We start from the raw sequence: 21,283 nt of genomic DNA on the forward strand, positions 1-21,283 counted from the left end.
CAACAGAAACAAGAGAGACCTGCTAAGTATTATATATTATACCCTTAATATTCCCATGGTAAGGATGGGAAATGGAAAAACAGAGATTAATTTACTTGCCTGTGGTTGCACAAGAAGTCAATTGCAAGGCTATTGAACAAGTGTCAGGAACCTTAAGTCCCCATTTGGTGTTTCAGCACAAGAGCATCGAATCACAGTGGGAATCGATGTTCAGTTCTTGGTGCAAGAGGAATGTGGGATCAGACTTTTTCTGTTCGCAAATACAAGCAAGTGCATTTTCCTTTTGCAACTAACACTGGACAGTGCTTATGTTCCTAAGTATTTGCATGAAAATGAGTCTCTGAGATAATCAGATTTTATTTCTAGCATCTAATCGATGCTTAGGGCTTTGTGGTTTAATTACTAGAATAATTGTTTGCTGAAAACACAGCTCAATATATTTTTTTTCCTTTAAAGGTCAACTCCATCATTTTCATTTCCAACCATTTAGTACTTTATTGATCTTTATGTCATTTCATGAAGAATGCTGCCTCTTGCCAGCCAAAATAAAAGCCAAAACCTGAAATAAGAAAAATACATTCTTTTACTTAAATACAAAAATGGAAAATACCCTATTTCAGCCTTGCTTGCTGCAGGCAAATCCTTCATACAGCATCCCCAGGAAAAATGATTCTGAAAATTACATTTGCTCTTTATGGAAGGAAAAAAGCAAACCAAGAATCTTTTCTGAACCTGATTCATGTCAGACATAAACTGAAGTACAGAAAGAAATTTTGCGTTTAGCTGCTGATCCTTTAAAGTAGATAAGGATGCAGGCTCTGTCAGGAGGACAGGAAAGTCTCATTTAGAGAGGGCTGAATGAGTTGGTTGAGTAGCTGCATGGAGAAATGCCCTCTCCTCCCTGTAGAGGGGAAAATCATGTGGCTTCAGCTGAAGATTTGGAAGGTATTTTGTCAAATAACAGCGACTGTTGTTTTGCTGCCATCCTGCAGCAGAAATGAGATGCTATTAGACCAGAGGGGTGCGTGAGGCGTTTTCCATCTGCAGCCTCTCTGGCTTTTTCACTCCCCCCATCACAGTGACTTGACATTTAGTTTTAATTTGCAAAAATGTATCTGTCTTTCCCAGATTATGGGAAAGGGTGCTGGGTTATGGAGCGTAAAATAGGCTTGTTGAAAAATGGGCATTAAAAGGTAGCAAGGGACCGATTTCCATTTCATGTTCTTTTTCTACAAATATACGGGGTCAAATCCTACAGTCATAGCTTGGGCAAAACCACCAGCGATTTCAGGGGGACTTGGTGCCAGAAAGAGCTAAAAGATTGGCTTAATGTAAGTACAAAGATCCTCAAACCGTTTTGGCAGCTTGGCTCTTGGCGTCGGTGGCTTCAAGATGGCACAGCTTCCCAACTGCCACAGAGCGGCTCCACGCTGTTATTTATTGCGAGTTTTTTTCTTTAATCCCCAAGATGACTTGGGCAGATTGCAAACACAACACGGAGCCCATTGGTGGTAGGAGGGATTTATGTTCTAGGGCCACATCCTCAGCTGCTGTAAATCAGGAAATGGCCAACTGAGAATCTCAACATACCTTAAAGCTTTTTAAAAAATCTACCCTTAAGGTTGGGATGCACTTACCATGGAAGGATAATGCTTCCCCCCTAAGGCATTGCCCTGTAAATCTGCACATGCGTGTGGCTTGCCTGGCAATAACAGCCATGCCAGTCATTAAATTTGTTGGATTTGTATTCTGTTGTATTGTAGTTCTTGATAACTTTACCAAAGTTTAACTGTTTGGACCAAAATTTTTCCATGGTGCTTGCCCCAGACTTTTAAAGAAAATTTTAGCTAAAGGAGTTCACCTGCTCCTGTGTATGAAGAGTCCAAAAATAAACCATCGATTATTTTTTTACTGGAGACTTCTGAGAAAAAAAATAATGGGCAATTAGAAGTGGTATCCTGCTGAACATACAAAACGGGTTGTTTCTTTACTCATGAGTCTTGACTTCGCAGCTTTAATAACCTTTTGAAGATTGCTTTTGTGTGCTGTTTATTTACATACCGCTATCCAAATATTACTACATAAAAGCAGCAATTGAAGAGCCACGTGTCCTATGAAAGAAAACCTTCATGTGCTTTTTCAGGGCACTAATAGGTCTCTTCCAGAGTTTGTGCTAATCCCTGCACTCTGAACTCTTGTAAAATTTTGCTGTACGGATGCTTTATTTACTCTGCCACTCAGCTGAAGTCACTCCCCCAGCCCAAATCACGCTGGGCTGGGCTGGACTTTGCAAGTACCCCCATTGCTCACTGCAAGAACCAGGTGAGTGGTATTAACCCAGTCTCCCGTAACCCAGAAAATGGATTAAAAATCTCTAAAGAGCAACAAGATGGACCCAAAACTGCCGTGAAAGCACTACCCTGCTTTGTGCATGCTGCTTCCCTTGGAGAGGAGCTGAAGAAGAAATGTAGCATGAAGACCTTCTGGCAGGCTTGGAAGCCCTTGAGACCCAAATCAGGGTTTGCTGTCTGTCGTGTCTCAGCCGAGGGAACCCAGGAGTCAGAGTTTGATTGGAGATTTTCACCATTGCCTATGAGACCACATGGTATTTGCTTTTAGCTTCAGAATATTAGATCTTGCAGTTGTGGCACATTTATGTTGTAGGTGGCTGTTGTATGTTAGATCTTTTTAGGAGTTTTTAAGGTATCTCTCTTTCTTTCCTTGGTTCAGTAAGACTAATTGGTACGGAGGCTGGGCTACAGAGGGCGGGGCAGAAGTTAATATCACAGTCAGAGCTGGAATCAGGCAGCTTCTGTGTGCAATAAATCACAATATGTGTCAATAGTAGTATCGTGTGTGCCCTGTTCCAGGTCCTCTGGCTTCACTGCCTTTGTGCTTCCTCCTTTGCCCTCACCCATCTTGTCTCTATGCTTTGTACTTCTCCCGAGTGAAACTTTCTGTTTGAAAACATCCAGGCAATTTGGTGAAGGAGCCTCCTCTCTAAGTGAAGCATCAGAGTTGCTCAGATTTCTGCATCCAGCAGAAGAGAAGGGCTTCTGCAGAGATAAAATAAGACCTGGAGTGGGGTGGATGATGCTGTGCGGGTGCGAGTCTCTCAGTGACTCTGGGAGTTGAAGGTAGATAGACTTCTGATTTGGGAATGTCAGATAAGTGCCTGAAATTTGATGGGATATATTTTAAGTCTTGCAAACTTTTTTTCCCTTTCAGGTAGGCAGTGATAACATGCATTTTTACAGAGAAGGAGGGCTAGCAGCAAGTGTCAGAGCTGGTTAGCAGCTAAGGCATCCCAATTCAATTTTTAGGAATGCTTTATATTCCCAATATGGACACTGTGACTATGTCATGAATGGAAGCTGGTGACTATGAACATTTTCACTACACAAGAAAACCCATTAGCTAAAGCAGGGTGGATTCTCGCTGCTGCTAAGTTCGTGTGCTGCTCTAGGAGCTGTGCTGGGGCAGAGCAGTGGGGAGCCTGGTCCAGCGTGTGCTCCGGCGGAGGCATTGCCATTGCCAGAAGCAAGGTTTGCATTTCCTCTACCAGAGTGCACGCACCTTTTGGACACGGTGCAATCCAGTAAATGTGTAATCATACAACAAATTGTGATAGTCAATTCACAGCAACATCCTGCTGATGCCTTTTGCTCTTAGGATACCAAGAGGTTTTCTACCTTGGCTTTGTTTTAAAATCTTGCGCCTGTCTGTAATCACTTAGGGAGAAACAAATAGTTTGTCTATGCCAACAAGTGTTTTCAAGGCACTGCAGAAGAACTGAGTTTACAGGGAAATGCAAAAGCAGAAGGGCAGTGCCGTTGCCAGTCTCAGCACGTGGCTACTCGGTGCGGGCAGATCAAAGTGGAAAACAGCTTAAAAAGTGCAAGGGAAGAGGAAAAAGAGAAACCTGACCTAATGCCATAGGGAAGGCAGTGTCAGAAGGATTGATAAGGTCAGGGAAGGAGTTAACTCCTTCCATTTTAGCTTTGCTTTCTGGGTGAGTGTGATGAGTTGTCCTCCTCATCTCCCTTTCTCTCTAAAGAGGTTTGGGTAGGTCGTGGCAGGTGACAGGGTGCAGCCAGGCTTGGGCTGTAGCTGGGCAGACAGGGAAAAGGTTGTAGTCGGTACAGTTAGTAAACCAGACAGTTGCATGGTAACTATTAAAGTTCACTTTGTTAATTCAAAGTTGACTCAACCAAAATTTTTTTCTGAAAACTAAATGGGAACTGTCAATTTGATGTTTGTTTGATTATCTGGCCATTCAGGTCTTTCTGAGCTGGGCATGCGGGGAAATGCGTTCATCAAAATTCTCATCAAGTAGCTTTTCTTCTGGAATTAAAATGTGCTGCCTTCCCGCCAAACGCCATTTTCTGTATTATTTATTTGTGCTAGTAAGTAAATCGGCAATTGTGTTTTTTAAGGAAAAGGAGCCAATTCAGCCTTGTGCCATTAACTTGTCAGGCCTGAGCAGATGAAGCATGGAGCATTTCTGCAAAATTGTTCTCACTAGTCTCATTTAAAAGAAAATCTCACCTGCAAGAGAAGGGGATGAATCTGTAATGTAATAGGACAGATTACATGGCGTATATAGACTGATTTAAAGTAATCGATCTTTTCTTTATTTTTTACACTTTAACCAGCTTTGCCTTGCTGCAATGAGGAATACAGCTTGGAAATCGTGCATGTAAGTGAGGGAAGAGGAGAACTAACTATAGCAAATAGCTTGCTCTAATGTAGGTAACGGAGACTGAACAGGCGCTTTAGAGGACAGTAACGTCCTGTTTTCTCACTGCAGAGGCTTACACGGGTAGCTGCTCTGGCAGCGGGGTCTCTACCAAAGTCTAAAAATCGAGGACAAAGTTTATTCCTCCTGAATACCACCAGTTGTTAGCCCCAACCAGAAGCAATGCCAAATGCCAGCCATTTCGTGTCGGGGAACGGGAAGAGCAGGGTAGCGGGCAGGCATGGAAGAAGTCTCTTTAACCAAGTAGTAAGCGATAGGACAAGAGATAATGGCCTCAAATTGCACCAGGGAAGGTTTAGACTGGATATCAGGAAGAATTTCTTTACAGAATGGGTTGTTGGGCGTTGGAATGGGCTGCCCAGGGAGGTGGTGGAGTCCCCATCCCTGGAGGGGTTTAAGAGTAGAGTTGACATAACGCTGAGGGATGTGGTGTAGTTGAGAACTGCCAATGTTAGGTTAATGGTTGGACTGGATGATCTTCAAGGTATTTTCCAACCTAGACGATTCTGTGAAGTGGCTGAATTTGTCCTAGGGAAAAAGGCGACAGCAAAGTGGCGCTGAGCTGCATCAGCTGCAAGGTGCAGTTACGTTTCACTGTACAGTGACCTACGCAAAAGCCTCCTCGCTACACATTTACAATCTCCACAGTCTTGCAAATACGCCAAACCGGCCTTTTCTTGCCTTACAACAATCGTAGCTGTGGGTGGGACAAAGACCTTGTCCTGGCTGGAGGAAGGCAGAGCAAACCCAACATCCACAGTAGGCATTGGCAGTGCTCAAAAAGCGCTGCTTTCTCTGCTCCTTGGCTCCATCCAAGATGCCTCCTGCACCTTGTCTGATGCACAGAGTGCTTGCGGTGGGGACTGTCATCTGCTGCAGTGGGGGCCTTGTCCTTAAACAGCTTCTCTGGTTCCTGAGATAGGGAAGTCTCTGATTTCAGACAGACATGAAAGCAATTAACAGTAGCTGTTAGATCAAAATCTTTTCATGCCCTGAGTGTATTAGGGTGACTATGTTTTCTGATTTCTGAGAATGAAGCTTGATGCAGCTCTCTAAGCCTATTGCGTTTAAGGAATTGCAGATGTAATGGTCAGGTCAGGTTACCTGAGCTCCAGGTTAGTTCTTAACCATAAAGCCATCTTCGATCCTTTTCTCTGCCCTTTGCAGCGTGTATAGGAGCTTGGGTGCCACATTTTCACCACTGGTTTGGTGGACACAGTGGAGAATTATTAAAAGAGCAGGTGCTGGATGTACCTTCATCAGTATCAAGATGAAGTTCTGGAATGAAGATGTAAATGTTGGATTTGAAAATACAGCGAGACGCACAGGGCAGAGGGGTAATGTGCCAGTTTTGCCATGGAAAAACAGAATTGCTTTAGATGATAATTAAAAAAGGGAATATGATTAAAACAAGCTGATAAGATGAAACTAAAGTGACAAGATAAAGCAGCAGGGCATCCAAGAGAGGAAGGGGGAGATGAAACTGATAGCAGGAGTGCATGAATTATTGATTGAAATCTCCACCAGAAGGTAAAGTCTTTGCATTTTCTTATCGGGAAGGGACAGAATGAATGAGAAGTGAACAGAATTATTAAGCAGCTTTATCACTGCATTGGAGTGGATAATTAGGCAATTAAGATTACTAAAAGTTGGCAAAGCATGAAGCCCAGAGGACTTGTGCTCCTGATTTCAGAGGGGGTTGGTGAGAGAAGCAGGGAAAAGCCTTTGGCAAGAGGTTTGATGCTGTGTTATGGTGAGGCTTAAAGGCAGAGCCTGGCTCTGGCACCAGTACCCTGCAGCTTCCAGAGCAAAAGAGGGTTCAAGAGAACTGACTAATAAAAAAGCACTAATAAAAAAGTGAGATCATCAGTGAAGGCCACCGATAAGGGTTCAGGGAAGGAGAGCACAGGGAGCTGGACTCAATGATCCTTATGGGCCCCTTCCAACTCGAGATATTCTATATTCTATGATTCTAATAATGGTACATGTGGACTGCCTTTTTTCTGTGGGTGGGTTGCACAGTAGCTGTGGGAGTTACTGTATAGTAAATATTTTCTGTGCTTTTTCCATATCTTTGCCCTCAGTTAACATCCCCTCTCCTTTCAGGTGAGTTGTTTGTAGTGAGACTTTCCAGGGCCATAGGCTGAGAGGGTGCAAGCAAGATCCTGAGCAGAGCACCAAGAGGTCAGACTCTTCCCTAGGAGGAAAGCATCAAACTGTGGTTTAGACCGGCAGTGAATATGGTCTGTCCTGCTACCTTAATTCCATTTCCTTTGGTCAGAAGTGACAAATACGGGATTTTCCCCTGATGTAAATCATGCTTCATTGTCAGAGGATCTTTCCAGATGAACTTGAAGGCAGCTTCCAAACCTCTTCCACTTCAGTTCTCCCTTGTAAATTATATCTGATCATCAAAAAAGGATCCAAAAAGGAGCTCTGCAAACACCAGATGAGCAGCTTGGGTAAGCTGGCTGAATCTATTCTTGTAGGGAATGCAAAGGTGTAGGACACAGTGGAAAGGAGAGGGGTGGGAACATGAGAGCTGTCTCCCACGAGGATTAGTTTGCATTTATAGCATTGAAGTGTTTGATGGTGAAAGAAGATGTTGGGCCATCCAGCGCCATATACCGCAGACCCTCAAATGTCACCTATTGCCCTGAGCCTTCAGCCTGCATCTGTCAAAACCTGAACTTTCAGAAGGGTTTTGCTCATGGGGCTTTTTGACTGTCCCTTTGGACCAGATTCCTCCAAGGAAGGGCCACGCAGGCACCACAGGCTGCTGCTTACCTCTGCAAATTAGCCTGACTTCTTTAGTTGGCACTGTGGCTTCTTAATAGCTGGCTGCACGTTTTGAAGGGGAAAGCTGGGTAAAAATGACTAAAAATAGTACAGTGCATCTGTAACTGTCTGAATTCATCCTGGGCTTGCCAGACAACCATGCTCCTCCTCTGTGCTCCTGACCTGCTTAATCTTAAGCTATAGGTTATTTAAAATTAATTTGAAGAGATGCAGACATTATGTAAATCACTGAGGAAATGTCAGATTATGTATGTAATTTTCAGAAGTGCTCCACACTCATGTAATTTAGCTCCCCATGAAACCAAAGGATCAAAATTAAGCCGAGGCAGAGAGTTTGGACTAGTCACCATCCTTAAAATGCCATGGAAGACGAGCCAGCACAGCAGAACACTTGTTAGTAATCTCACACACAGACTGTTGCCATTTGTTCAGGACATTCAGTGATCAGGGAAGGAAAAAAAGGGGATGATGAAAAATACATGGACTAAAGTATTTGTTACTAATTATTTGCTGGCCTCATTGGCAAGTCACCTAGTGTTCTCACAGAGCATTGCATTTTTATGAGAAGGTGCCATCCACAATGTTCCTCTTCTAAGACCAAGCTCAGAATATTAATTATGGATAATGATGCATAATTAGAGTCTGAAGTTTCTAATTAATTGATGGTAGCCATTTAGCACAGATATCAATTCTAACTTGAAGAAGTGCTTTATCTCCTACCCATAGCCCGTAGTGTCCACATATGGGTAAATAATTGGAGCAGTAAGCGCTCGGTTTTAATGACACAGTGGCTTGTCATTTCCTCAAAGGTGTTAAAACAGTTTTGTGCCTTAGTGACTTTAAAAGCGTTTGTAATTCATGGTAATCCAGTGCTCTTTGACTTGTCACGGCCCCAGCCTGAGCAGCTGCGGAGCCGGGGGGCCCAGGACTGTGGCTGTGGCTGCTCCGCGTTCTCCGCTCCTGCCCAGGAGAGCTGGACCCGCTGCTGCTGCACACCAGTGCAGTCCTTCCAGGATGTTGAGGGGCCAGCCAGGTTTTTGACCTCCTGATGCCTTTACCTTCTGAATTTGGGGCCACTATTTTCCTCTAGCACAGGTCAGAGGCTGTCACCCAGCCAGGCAGCTTGCGGCTGCGTTAGAACATCTCCCAGTCTGGGAGAAACCACGTTGTGTTGTTTTTCCTGTGGCTTCGGTTGATTCACAGAGGTATCTGACATGTGCTCTACATGGCTGAAAACAAGGTTGGTTTTAATAATAAGCAATTATATAAATAACAAACAAAGATTTGTACTGCAGAGTCCATGGGTCCCAACGGACATGCTGCTGTTGTTTGTGGAGCAGAGGGGAACGAAGCCAGAATTTGTGTTCATTGAAAATAGGTAGTAGAATATTATTTGATCAGCCCCTGCCTCTGACTTGTCAGAAATACTCCGGAATTAATTGCTGCTTTAGAGGCACTGTTGTTCAGCTGCAAGAAAGTGGGTCGACTATTGACGAGATCACTGATCCCATACAATTATTGTGAAAGACATGTAAAAATAGGCTTTGTGCTTAGCTTGAGTTAGGGCCAACTGAGCATCATAGCAGCTTTCTCCAGCTACGTGCACGCACCGTGTGTACACGTGTAGCTGTCTGGATGTGCACGGAGGGCTTCAGTTCAAAGCTTCAAAATGTGCACTGTGGTTTTGAAGCTGTGGCTCTTACTGTGTGACTGTGAGTCACTGTCACCAATCCTCCTGGCAGCCTGGAGTAAAACAACGGTAGCATCATTAAACATGAGAGTCATGAGAAGGGTCTTTGGCAAGAATTTGGGAATGAATTCCTTTGGTTTGCAATATTTGTGTTTTTAAGTAGAATTTTCTCAGCATTTGGTCTCTCCCATGCCTGTCAGCAGTGTAGGGGCTCTCCTTGAAAGTCTGAGTGAATTTACAGTTAGTGTTTCTTTTAGTGTTGCACCTAGAAACCCAGCTGATAAACCTAGCCCAGGGGAACCGTGTGTTTCCTTCCTCTCTGTTATTCCACCACGAGTAACATTCAAGGCATGCAGGCTTGGACTGGCAGAGGATGATGATGATGGCACCTTCATAAATTGATTTAACTATGGCTTAGTCCATGCAGGTCAGGACTATGGTGGGAAGAGTTGATAAAAGTAGACCTCTTGTCCTCTTCTAGTGTTGTGGGTGTCTGTCTCCTGGATAACTCTTTTTTTTTTTCTTAGCTACCTGTCAGAGATAAGTGAGTTTGTGTGCCTGTGCCTGTTTCACACTTTTCCACCTCTAGGTAATTTGGAATCCTTCTGTTTGGGAAGTGTTATGTTGCTAATAGTTAAAAAGGGAGTATTCAGATCACTTTGAACTTGCTAAAATGGGGTGGTTTAATTCAGTGATGCTGATATCTGGGCTGTATTTTGTTACTTCCTAGCTGCTGTGCTTCTCTGTATTGTGTCTGAGACATAAAAACGCCATTTACTGACAGCCCTAGTGCTGCACCCTCCCCACTCACAGTAAGGTTCTCATTTCAAAAGGATGGTTACCCCGAGTGGTTTATCACAGAGTCATCTAGGTTGGAAAAGACCTTGAGGATCACGTAGTCCAACCATTCAGTGTGCATGTGCAGACTCTAATACTGCTAATGCAAGCTTTGAAGGGAGCTTCTATAAGAAAGCAGGCTTGGAAATAAGGTCTCACTCCACAGATGTTGTGTTACATTTGGGACTTAGTGCATCCTGGGAGAAACATCTCTCAGAAGGACATCAGTGCATCCAAGAGTCCCCTTGTCCCTGTAGCGCTGTTCTCCTGGAAAAATGGGGATCCTTGACCAGGACTTAAAACACAGTTGCTGAACACTGAAAAAAACCCTAACATTTAACTGTTTACTTGCCTCTTAACTTTGAGCAGGAATTCGTTAAAATATTAGTGGATCTCTCTAAGGCTGAGCATTTTGTCTTCAGTGCAGTGCAGCCAGATCCAGCAGACTGTGGAGTTAATGAGTCGTGCACCTGCTTCTGAGCGCTTGCAGTTCTTTGAGATTTGCTGAGTATTTCATCCCAAAGTACATGCCATTAAAGACTTTTAATTCTTAGGTATCATATTTCATGGGACTTACATTAACCACTAGGAAGTGAAAGTCTCTGTGATGGTAGTATGAATTTACTTGGTTTAGTAACTTAGGACCTCCAGTGCTATCCCAGTTCTCTGGTGACTTCCCAGAGCAGGCAGTGGCTGCTTCCAGAAAAACAGGGGAATAAAAGACAGGGAATAATACTTTTTTAGTCATTGTTACAGGCTATGCGAACTAGAGGGAAGAATATCTATGTGGAGGAGGCCAGTGGAAGGGGATAGCCACGCTGTAAGGTGTTCTCCTTGTCAGACATCCCAGTGTGTGTATGAGAAGTGCTGGTTAAAAACCCACTACCTGAAATACTGGATTTCATCTTCCTTTTTTAATCACTCTGAAGATGTGCATTGCACGGGCAAAAGCGAGCTTCTTGCTTGCCAACTGACTTGAAGAGTTTCTTATGTTGATTTGCCGCATTTGTTCTTTTTCATGAATGAGAAGAGGAAATCTAATGAAAAGTGTTATCAGCTTGTCAAGTTAATTAGTGTCTATTTTAATACTATCATTATCATTTCCTTACTAATTAATATAACATAAGTAACATGATTACAGCTTTTTTGTCTTATTTTTCAGTGAGAAGCTGGATGGAGAAGCTGAAAGATAAGGTAGGAGGTTCACTGTTTCAATTACTTTAAAAGCCAAAACATTTTTACTTGCAGGAATAAACTCTTGTCAGTGCAGTTCTTTATCTCTATAAAGACAATTAAGAAAGGGCTTAAAATTTTCTCTGGGAGGCAAATTAACCAGATGCTGCTGTTGTATATAGAGGTATAAATCCACAGTACATCCCTGATGAGTAGTAACTAAGGGCAGGAGGAGGGACAGGGGTATTTGATAGACTTCTCTGCACTAGAAAATGACCTTGTCTTCAGACTACCCGAATTCCTTTTTTTATTGCCCTCTAACTTACTTCCACCCCTTTTCTCTAAGTCCTAAGCTTGCTTCTGGATCCAAATCAAGAGGATCTGGTGATCCTCTCTGGTGAGAGGCTGCATGCTGTACCACCACCTCTGGACAAGACTTTTCCTGCCTCCATGTGCAAGAAGATCTGCAAATTCCTGGAAGGAAAAAGAGCAAACACAGGAAAACTGAAAAGATAACAGACCCTGATCTTTTCTCCCTGGCGTTACAGGGTGGTGGTACATGGAATCAAGAGTTGTGCCAGCCACAAGCAGTGATGGCTTTTTAGGCTTTGCTGCCCTAGAGCAAATATTAACATTTTGAAACGGTTATGAAGCCTTCCAAATATTGTGTTGATTACAGCAAAGCCATGAAGCTAGAAATGAGGTGACAGTAGTGTTTTAAGACAAGAACATTTTGTGACTCAACAGGGCTTGGAAATTCTTGAACAAGATCAGAGTCAATAGGCAAAAAAAACACCACAAGGAATAATTCACTAGGAAACTCCAGCCCCTGAAAATACATCTCTAAGCTTAAGCAGATTGTCACCCAGTGAGCGCAGCCTTGCCACGTGCTCCCCACCAAATTTCAGCAGCACCTTACCATCAAGTCTGAACAGAGAGATGGGGTCTGGGTATCTGTTTTCCAGGACTGGGGAGTGGAAGGGTTTAAGGTGGGTTCCTGCCCAGCCCTTGTTGAGTTGCTTTTCTGCCTACAATAGGAAGGAGGCATGCCTAGTACGATCTATGCTCATAGCAGAGCACCTTGGCCTGGGATTCAGCCAGAGCGAATGCTGAAAGGACAGAGAATGGTTTTCCCGACAAAGGTAAAAAGCAGACACCAAGCCTGGTTGAGTGCTGGAGTGAATGTAGCATGCATGGGTCACCTGCTCATGCCCTACCTGCCCCAGTCAGCACAATACAAGCTCGGGGGCATCAGGTATCTTCCCACTGAAGCCGTAGTTTTCACTTCTTTCCTCTTGGGACCTTGTTAGCTACCTCTGTCCCTCCCCATTGCTGGGCGGCGGGGTGCATGTTCCACTCTCCAGTAGAGTTGCTCTGTAGAGTCTGAACCTCTTGCAAGGTAGACGTTGGACTGCATGGCAGTGCCCAGCACAAGCATTGGTATAACTGAGGATCTGCTAGTGTCCACTTAAAAGAGAGACTCGGCCCTAAGCCATCTCCCTCCTTTGGGGAACAGCAGATGTGTGGAGGCAGATCTTTCACCTTGCTCACATTTTCCCTTAGAAAAGCCCAAGAAAAACCTCTTCCCCAACCAAATACTGGTGTAGCAAATCACTTACAAATAAACCTGCTCACCCCATTTCCTCCTCTTCCTTGTTGAGTTTATCAGCACCAGTCATTTGTGCCCCTCTCATTTGTTGTTGGCAGAGCCCTGTCCTCTCTATTTTACAACCCCTCCATCCAGAAGAGGATTCTGACACATGATGGCCCCGTCCCTGAGAGATGTGTCCTCCTGTGTCCATCAGGGCTGCCCAGCTGGGAGAGGGAAGGGTGTGGGGAGCGTGGGACCAGGAGCATGGGTCAGTGACAGATTTGTTGGTCTCCTGCAAACACTGTTCAAACGTTGCATTTGATATGCCAAATAATGGACATGAGGTTCCTCTGAAGTCCTCTGTTGCTGTTATCTCAAAGTCCAACAGAACCAGGAAGGTTGTGGTCATGGATTGGGTGCATTAAAAGCATCCCTAGGATCTGTAAGAAGCTGCATCATTCCCATGGGCAGGGGTCAAAAACGTGGCTTCAGAGCTGCCTGGGAAATGGGGTTTTCTATCACGCAAGTGGAGAAGCCCTCATGAGTTGGGCTGCATGACACAGAAGGGCTAGGAGAACAGGTCCTGGATCTGCTTCACATTGCAGGCTTTTGGGGTAGAAATCGTTGTTCTGGCTATTGGGGGAAGCGTATAAAAAGGCATGAGCTGGCCAGACATGATAAAGGCTCATGGACAGGCTAGGGAGTTCATCTTATTAAAACTAGTGATTTCTGATATGGAAGCTCAACTGGGCAGCAGCTAAAAAGCCATTTCCAGACTCCCCTCACCGCCTGTGCCAGCAGCAAAGTTCCAGAAATAGAAAAACTCATGCTGCACTAATTAGGTCACCCTGTTAAGGCACTTTAATTGCCTTGCAGAGATACAGTCTTTTAGCTGTGTTCTCACCAACCTCCTTTTTCGGGAACTGGGGTGCAGGCACGCAGCCGCCCTCCAAGCGCGTGTGCCGAGCGAGGCTGGGTGTTCTGGGAGGGCGTTCAGGGAACCTGCACAATGCAGCTGAAGATCCCTCAAGCCTTGGGATCCAGGCACAAAGATATTACTATTTAAAGCCCTGAACAGGATCTGGAGGGGTTTAGGAGTGCAAACCAGTCCTTGTTAGCATTGTATCTGCCCTAGATGAAAGCAGTTATTTTCATTGTTCAGGTAAGTGTACAAAGCCAGGGCAGTGTGTGCTGAATAGCTTTTTTTCTCCCCTCCCAGTCAGTGGATTATGGAAGAAAAGAAATTACAGTGTAAGCATGTGTTGTTAAGCTGTGTTGCAGTTTGGGAATGCAGATGAAGATGAGTAGTTGCAAGCAATGGACTGAGAGCTGTCTGATAGTCCTCTGAATTGTGCATGTGTCCCTTGGCAGGTGTAAAGTCTATTTTGGGGGGTGTAGATGGCGAAGGGTGAAGCTGTAGTACCACAGCAGAGGACTCTGTTGCTGCAGTGAGAACAAAGTCACTGCTAATGAGGGAGGGAGCCAGGAGGTACCTGCCTCCCTTACTCCATTAAGCCCCCCAGCCTGAATTAGGTGAGGATGCTGACGCAATCTGGCACTTTAAAACTTGGGTTATTTTTGATTTAAAACAATAAAATATAAAATAACAAGCACTTGGGAATATTTTCCAAAGGATTTTAAATGTTTAACCGTGTCATTTTAAATTAGTCGTGCTACCTATTTTTTTTTTTTTTAATGGGCAATGCAAACATACGGATCGCAGCAACTGAATTAGAGCTGTTTTACATTTGCTGTGCTTCCCGTAAGGTCAGGTGAAGGTGTGTGTGCCTTCCCTCTACGTCATCGTCCTGCTCATGCAGGTGGCCCCTTCCCATGCAAAGCAAAAGCGTTTGGTTCAAAGATTTTGAGTATGAAGCCAAGGAGGCTGCGCTGGGCGGGGAGAGGGCAAACTGCTGCTGCTTCCTGCAAAAAGTGAGCACAGCAGAGCCTGGATTTGTGCTTCAGCTCCTTCAGAGACCCAGCTGTGGGTGTTGGAAGCAGCTTCTGCTGGCCTCATGCTGAGATTAGTGTCCTGGGACACTTGCTTTCCCATGCCAACGTGTCTCTGGGAAGCATGGGGGCTGTGTAATACTCTTTACTGGAGGTATATTTAGCAGTTTGGCCATGGTAAGACACCAGCAATCAGAGCAGGCCAGGAGGATGCTGAGTCCCTTTCCCATCCACCTCCCACAATGGAGGTCAGTGTCCCTGCTTCACGGCGCAGCCTTTCTCTGAGAACAGCTCCTTGCCCGTTCTGCCCGCTCCCCGGCTGGTGCCTTGCCATCTCACCTTGTGGCTCTTACACACTGGCTCTTCTGCCTGCACCATCCTCTCTGCCTGCTCCTGCTGCCCCAAGGGCTGCGGTGCGGAGGGCTGAGGGCAGTGGGGTGCTGAGGCACTGGTTGCTGCCACGCTGCTAGTCCGGATTTGTGCCAAGAAGCGTAACAGCAGCTCTCGGCTCTCCGGATTGAGCTCTGTTGAACATGGCCAGACATACACCTGTGCTTGATTTATGCTGGTGGTATCTGGGGAGCTCGGAGCAGCACTCAGCCTGCTTTACACAGCATGTAGTGAAGCTGTTTGGGTGGTCACACAGGTCTTTGTTGTGGCTCGAGATTGCCTGCCCTTGGCGGTCAAGGCTTTCTTTCACACGTGCACTTGTATTAACAGACGCTTCACCCCAGCACTTGCAACTCTGCACCAGAATTGTTTCCTGAAGGCAGGCAAACGCTTCAGTGTCTCAGCTATCACAAGGAAGTGTCTGTTAGCAAAAGGTGATGGTGAGTGAGCCGTGGTGGTTACCAGCTCGGTCCTGGAGTGGGGCTGGTTGGAGGCTTGTTTAGCAATCCTGGAAGCAGGGCTCATCCTGTGCAGGTGTGTGATAGGGGCTCAAATACAATAAACTTTAAAGCAGCATAGGGATATATTGCAGTCCTAGACTGGTGAAAAATGACTCTGAAAGGATGGTCTTGTGAGCGCTGCTCTGCTTCTCTCTTTTCCGCGTAGGCAGGATACATGTCGGGGATGCTGGTTCCTGTAGGAGTCGGAATAGCCGGAGCCCTCTTTATCCTAGGAGCACTCTACAGCATCAAGATTATGAATCGCCGAAGGAGAAATGGCTCAAAGAGACATAAAAGAAAGGTATGACAACTGCAGAGGAAAACCCCAGTCCCACCCGCTCTCCCGTTAACCATTTTGGCGTAAAGCGAGTGCAGCGTGGTTATGGTTATGGTTTGTCTGGGTTGAAGTGCCTGGGAACTCTTGGTTAGAGTACGGGGGGATCCAGATGCTCTTTGTTTCCTTTTTGCATGTGGAGCTCTTTCATGTTTCTTTTCTTCCCCTAGCAGAGGGAATTTAACAGCATGCAAGACCGAGTCATGCTCTTAGCTGACAGCTCTGAAGATGAATTTTGAATCGAACTGCAGTGCCCTTGTGATAGCCTGTGACTTTTAAAAAGAGGGAGGGGGAGAAAAAGAACAAGCGACTTTCTGTTGCATCGCTGCTCTCCGCCGCCCCGAGCCACCGAGCAGTGGTCGGTACCACCCCGGCGAAACGGCATGCTATGCTCTACGTGTACCGCGCAGTGATGTTTGTTTTGATACAGTAGTGAGATTTCACATTCGCACCCGGCGCCTCATTCAGATCCACAGCGCGTCTTGTTACAGCTGGAGCTGATCCATATGGATGATTATTTTCCTATTACCCTGGTGTACTGTTTTGGTCCTGTCTGGCAGTAATCTAATCATAACAACAGCTCTCACCTAACCCGGGAATGGAAATCTTTACTGTGAATGACTTCTGTCCAATTAATTTTAAATGTTACATTACCTGAGCTAGAGTTCATTAGTGCTAAGATTAGCTGCTGTGCTTAATTAATGAGTTATACACTTGAACTGTATCCCTTGCCACCTGAGAAGTGCCCACATACAGTGTTGTTGATACAGTTTGAAGCACATTTCTGCATTGGTTCCCTGACTCTGACCCCTTCTTTCTTCAGCTCTACTCCATGCTTCTTGGAGACACAAAGGAATGGCCTCAACACTTGATTCACAACAAAAATCCTAGTCCATTTTTGACCAGCACTGTCTGTTACAGCACAATAAATACCAGCGCTCACCTACTGATGGATAGTTTTGCATGGATCTCTTAGCTTTTGTTCAGTGTGCAAGAAGGTAAGAGAAGAGGCAGGTCAGGGGTTTCTTCAGCTTCTGACTCCTGTTTGAAGGTCATTAGTTATTAGTTCATCTCTTTCACGAGGCTGCATTCACATAGAGATGAAAGCGGAGCATCTGTCTCCTTTACCCACTGGAAATTGCATTTTCAGGCCCTGAAAGCTGCGTGAATGGCAGCACCTTTGGGGGATCTGGATGGGTCTTGTCTCCAGACCACCGAATGCAGGAAGGCACCAGAGGTTGCGGAGCGGGTAACTGTCAGTGTTGAGGGATTCGTGGCTAATAGTTGGAAAGCAGCAGCAGCCACAGCTGGAGAGATGTCTGCTGTGGGGAGGTGAAGTGGTCACACTGGGAACCCTTGGCTATGGGGGAAAAGGTGAAGCTGTAGGACAGACGGCTGCAGAGGGTTGTGGAGGTGAAACCCATGGGTGGGGTGGGGTGAGGGCAACCTGCCATGCTGCCTGGGCTGCTAGCACCGGGTTGCACAGGAGACAGCCAGTGTCTGGGATGTTATGGGAACCAAGCAGGGAAAACTAATGTTGCTTTGCACAGAAATGCTGTCAAAATAGCTAGAAAAAGGGCTGCATTACTTTATCTCTGCTTCTGGTTGTGAAATTACTTCAATCTGACATATATGCAAAACATCCATGTTTCTGAGGTGGGAATCACTGTTCTGTGGGGAATCATCCTTCATACAAGGAACAGCGACTGTTGCCAGAGGAGACCTGATGAGACAAATAAGGCCAGACTGTACATCTAGTGAGATTAAATCCCACTGAGTCTTCAAAGAAGTGGAAGTGGGGAGAGTTTGAGGACGGGCAGATGCAGGATTTCATTCCTTGTAAAGGTGAAAAGGCCTGTCAGATTGTGAAGGGTAGATGTTGATGATGGTAAGCAAATGTCTTGTGGGTGAGTGGGTTTGCAAGATAGAGAGGACATTTAGAAGACCCTGCTGAAGCTCAGTTCTCTCTTGAGAGGGTCAGGGCCTCCTCTGGACATTAAGTCATGAGACGTGATGTTCTGCCACAAACAAGCAGTGCTCTTCAGAGCACAGGTACTTTCCTGTAGGCCTTACCCACACATCTACTGAGTCACCTGGATAAGGACAGGCAGAACAACCTGGTTTCAAGATGCTGCTAGTAATGCTAGTCTTCCAGTCGAAGAGCTGTGTGTGATCCCTCACGCATTCACCCCGCTGAGTGTGTGGGAAGCAGGTTGGGGGAGACACAGTAAAACCTAGTCCATCAACATGTTGGGGAGTCTGCATACCCTAATCCTTCTAGGACAGGCTTTTCCAGCCAGGGCTCCACAGTGCTTGCGTCTCTCCCTTCTCATCCCTGAACTTTGACCAGGAGAATTTTACCTTGCTGAAAGCAGCCCCACGTCTTTAACAGGCACTGACTGGCAGCCCACTGTTAAGTCCAGGTGCCCCTGCCCAAAATTAAAGCCTTTTTCTTCTGTGGTAAGTGATCAGTCCAGGCTAAGAAGTTTTCCTTCCAGACTAATGGCTCCCTATTTCCTTCTCATTCCTAAGTCTCTTGGAGCTTGGAGGTGGCTAAGAGGTGTTAACAGTCCAGCTGAGTGTTGGTGACTGTTTTGCAGTTTTGGGACTCAGGAAATGTTGTCCCTTGGGCTCTTTGCTGATTTGTTCCTGGCAAGGTGTGATGGGGGTTGCAAGGTGGAATGACTTCTCCTCCATTCCAGTTTGCTGGAGATCATCTCCAGGAAGGCTTGTCTTTTAGGTGCAGCACCAGGCAGGCTGGAAACAAGACTACACAGGCAGCTGCAAGACGTTCTTGAAATGCTTTAACCTGGTCCAGTCAGGGACGCATGGAGAATAAGCAGTGGCAAAGGGCATTGGCCTCTCTGTGAGAGGGAGTCTGTCTTGGGAGCAGAAAGGATGGTACGTGGGCTGGCTGAGCCCTTTGCATGCAACTGTGGCCTAAAAGAGAGACCCGAAATAACAGTGGAAAAGAGAGGCTGCCAGGAATGCTGCAGAACAGAGCAGATGTACCAGCAAGATCCAAGCAGCTGGAGATCAGCAGGGTTTTGTGCAATAACAGACTGTGGAGGACAGTCTCCTCTTGCTTTCCAGTTAATGGTACTGTGCCTGCGCAGTGTGTGGTAACGGCACAAGTTGCATTAAGTAACAGATAAAACGCAGAGCTCCTGGGCCAGTCAGGAGGAGGAGGGATGGCCGAGCGAGGCTGCTGGCCTCAGTGTAAGTACCCCAGCTCTGGAAGCTCCGTATGAGCTTTATGGATGGATTGTCAATTTGATGGATTGGGAAGGCTGGTGCGGAGGTGTGGTGGCCTTTTGTTGTGCTAATAAATCCTCAGTTTGGGAAACACTGACTTTCTATAGTGGCAATCAGTTTCACTGTCTCCCTTCTCCCTCCCTGACATAATGAACTTAAGGAATTAAAGGCAATGCTGCCAGTCAGAATAATGAAGGTGGTGTTTTAGTGCATTGTCTGGTTGCCCTGGGGTCCTCAAGAGCTTGGCTTCACTCGGTGAGGACATGGAGTGGGTGTCTGGGATGCTGGAAATCAGCAGTGCTGCAAGTGGGGCTGACAAATGGTTGCAAATACCGGAGTGGTTCTACGGCAAGTATGGCAGGACGAACTGGGCAAGCAGGTGGGTTGTAGCCATAAGAAAGGTCCAGCTGAATACACAGTTCAGTGTTGGCGCTCTGATCTGTGTTGGAGCCAGCCTTGTGGGATGGAAGAGCTGCCCAAAATTTTTTTGTGGTCCAGCTTCACTCCCAGGCCTGTCTCTGGTTCCAAACATCACCATCCTGTGATTGGAAGCTGCTGGCTGGCAGAAGACTACTGTTGGCCAACTTTCTGAGCCACTCGGCAGTGCAGAGAAATCCCAACCGATGTCCATTTGAAGTGGAGGTGTTTTTGAATAGTTGGTTTTGGCTAGGCACCTGCCCCAGAGCCGGGAGGCTCCCTGTGTCTTCAGCTTAGTTCTTCATGGTGTAGAGGCAAGAGGGACAGTCAAAACCAGCCTTGGGTCCCAGTGAAGCTCATAGGAGCCTTTGGAGCACAGACAGGGTTTTCTGCAGTGCCCTTGATGTCAGTGGAATTTCTGCAGGTCCTTAAAGCACAAGCATCATTCAGCTCCTTCCCTTCTCATCCCAGGCTGGTATAGTAGACTTTGGATTGGGCTCTTAAAAATATTCTCTATACAACTTCTGGAGTTTGATTCCTTTGCTTGAAATTATCAGCTTGCAGGCAGGATCGGAGGAGAGTTACAGGTGGGAGGTGAAGCCTCCAGTCCCTTAATCCTCTACTGACTTAATCTATACCTCTGCGTTGCCAAACAAGCAGATGCTTTTGAAAGAGACAGTACAAGAAAAACAGCCAAGAAAGGCCCTCCTCATCCTCCGTGCTGGGTGAACTGCAAGCCCCTGAATGTAGAGGTGGGTCATGACACTGCTAACACAGCCTTGGCCCCATGCAAAGGCACGGCTGCGACAGCGACTTTGCTGCAGCAATAAAAACCTCTCAACTGGGCACAAGTCACTCGCCTCTGATTTGGGTTTTCCTGATAGCACAAGCCAGAATTTATTGTAGACATCACACAACTGCTTTGGCATCTACAGCCCCATTTCCGACAGGAGGAACCAGCCTGCCTGATGTGCAGCTCTTGCCCTGATGAAATGCACCTGCACTATACAGCTGCTGATTTTTTAAGGTGTCTCCTATGCCAGATTTTCACCCTAGGTGAGGTTTCTCTGGACTGCACTGCTTCCATAGAGTGATGTTAGCAGTCCTCGTGCTTTCTTGTGGTTTTCTATTTCAGACAAGAACAACTCCTCATACTGTAACTATGGAATGTAGCACTTTGTTAAATTAAAACGTTGGAAAATAAAAAGCTGTCCATCATATCTGACTTTAAGCGCCTCTTCTCTTTGATCTGTGGTTCATGACGTTCGCCATCTCTGAGGTAAAGCTGTGAAGTGATTGCCTGGAAGACTCGAGTGTTGCATTTTTTTCTCCATGCTGCATGGTCGGTGCAAGGACTCAGGCTGGGCTTGCCGGGGTGATACAAGCAGCGGGGAGCCTTAGCCTGGGACTTTTTGGGTAGGATTTACCTGGAGGTAGGTGTCGGCCGTAGGCTGTGATGAGTAACACCCCAAATTCCCTCAACTGGGTTTCCAGTAGCTGTAATGAACCCAAACACCGACATGTTTACACCATTTACTTTTACACATAGCCAGGTGTCTTTGTGCTTACCAGGATGTTTGTCCTTTCT

The 21,283-nt window shown here is 45.9% G+C and overlaps 1 protein-coding gene across 5 annotated transcripts in view; it reads left to right on the top strand.

The window, feature by feature from the left end:
- Positions 1 to 20,920, top strand: part of ARMH4 (armadillo like helical domain containing 4) — a 71,544-nt gene extending 50,624 nt beyond the window's left edge. For 3 of the 5 annotated variants that reach the window (XM_074821031.1, XM_074821028.1, XM_074821032.1), the window contains exons 6-9: positions 11,248 to 11,279; positions 12,296 to 12,400; positions 15,856 to 15,990; positions 16,194 to 20,920. In XM_074821031.1, coding sequence (XP_074677132.1) covers positions 11,248 to 11,279; positions 12,296 to 12,400; positions 15,856 to 15,990; positions 16,194 to 16,262 — 341 coding nt within the window. In that variant the 3' untranslated portion in view covers positions 16,263 to 20,920. The remainder of the gene's footprint in view (positions 1 to 11,247; positions 11,280 to 12,295; positions 12,401 to 15,855; positions 15,991 to 16,193) is intronic. The other 2 variants (XM_074821029.1, XM_074821030.1) reach the window with 2 other exon arrangements.
- Positions 20,921 to 21,283: the final 363 nt, after the last annotated feature.

Source organism: Strix aluco, chromosome 4, assembly GCF_031877795.1.
Source record: "Strix aluco isolate bStrAlu1 chromosome 4, bStrAlu1.hap1, whole genome shotgun sequence".
Classification (NCBI taxonomy): Eukaryota; Metazoa; Chordata; class Aves; order Strigiformes; family Strigidae; genus Strix; species Strix aluco.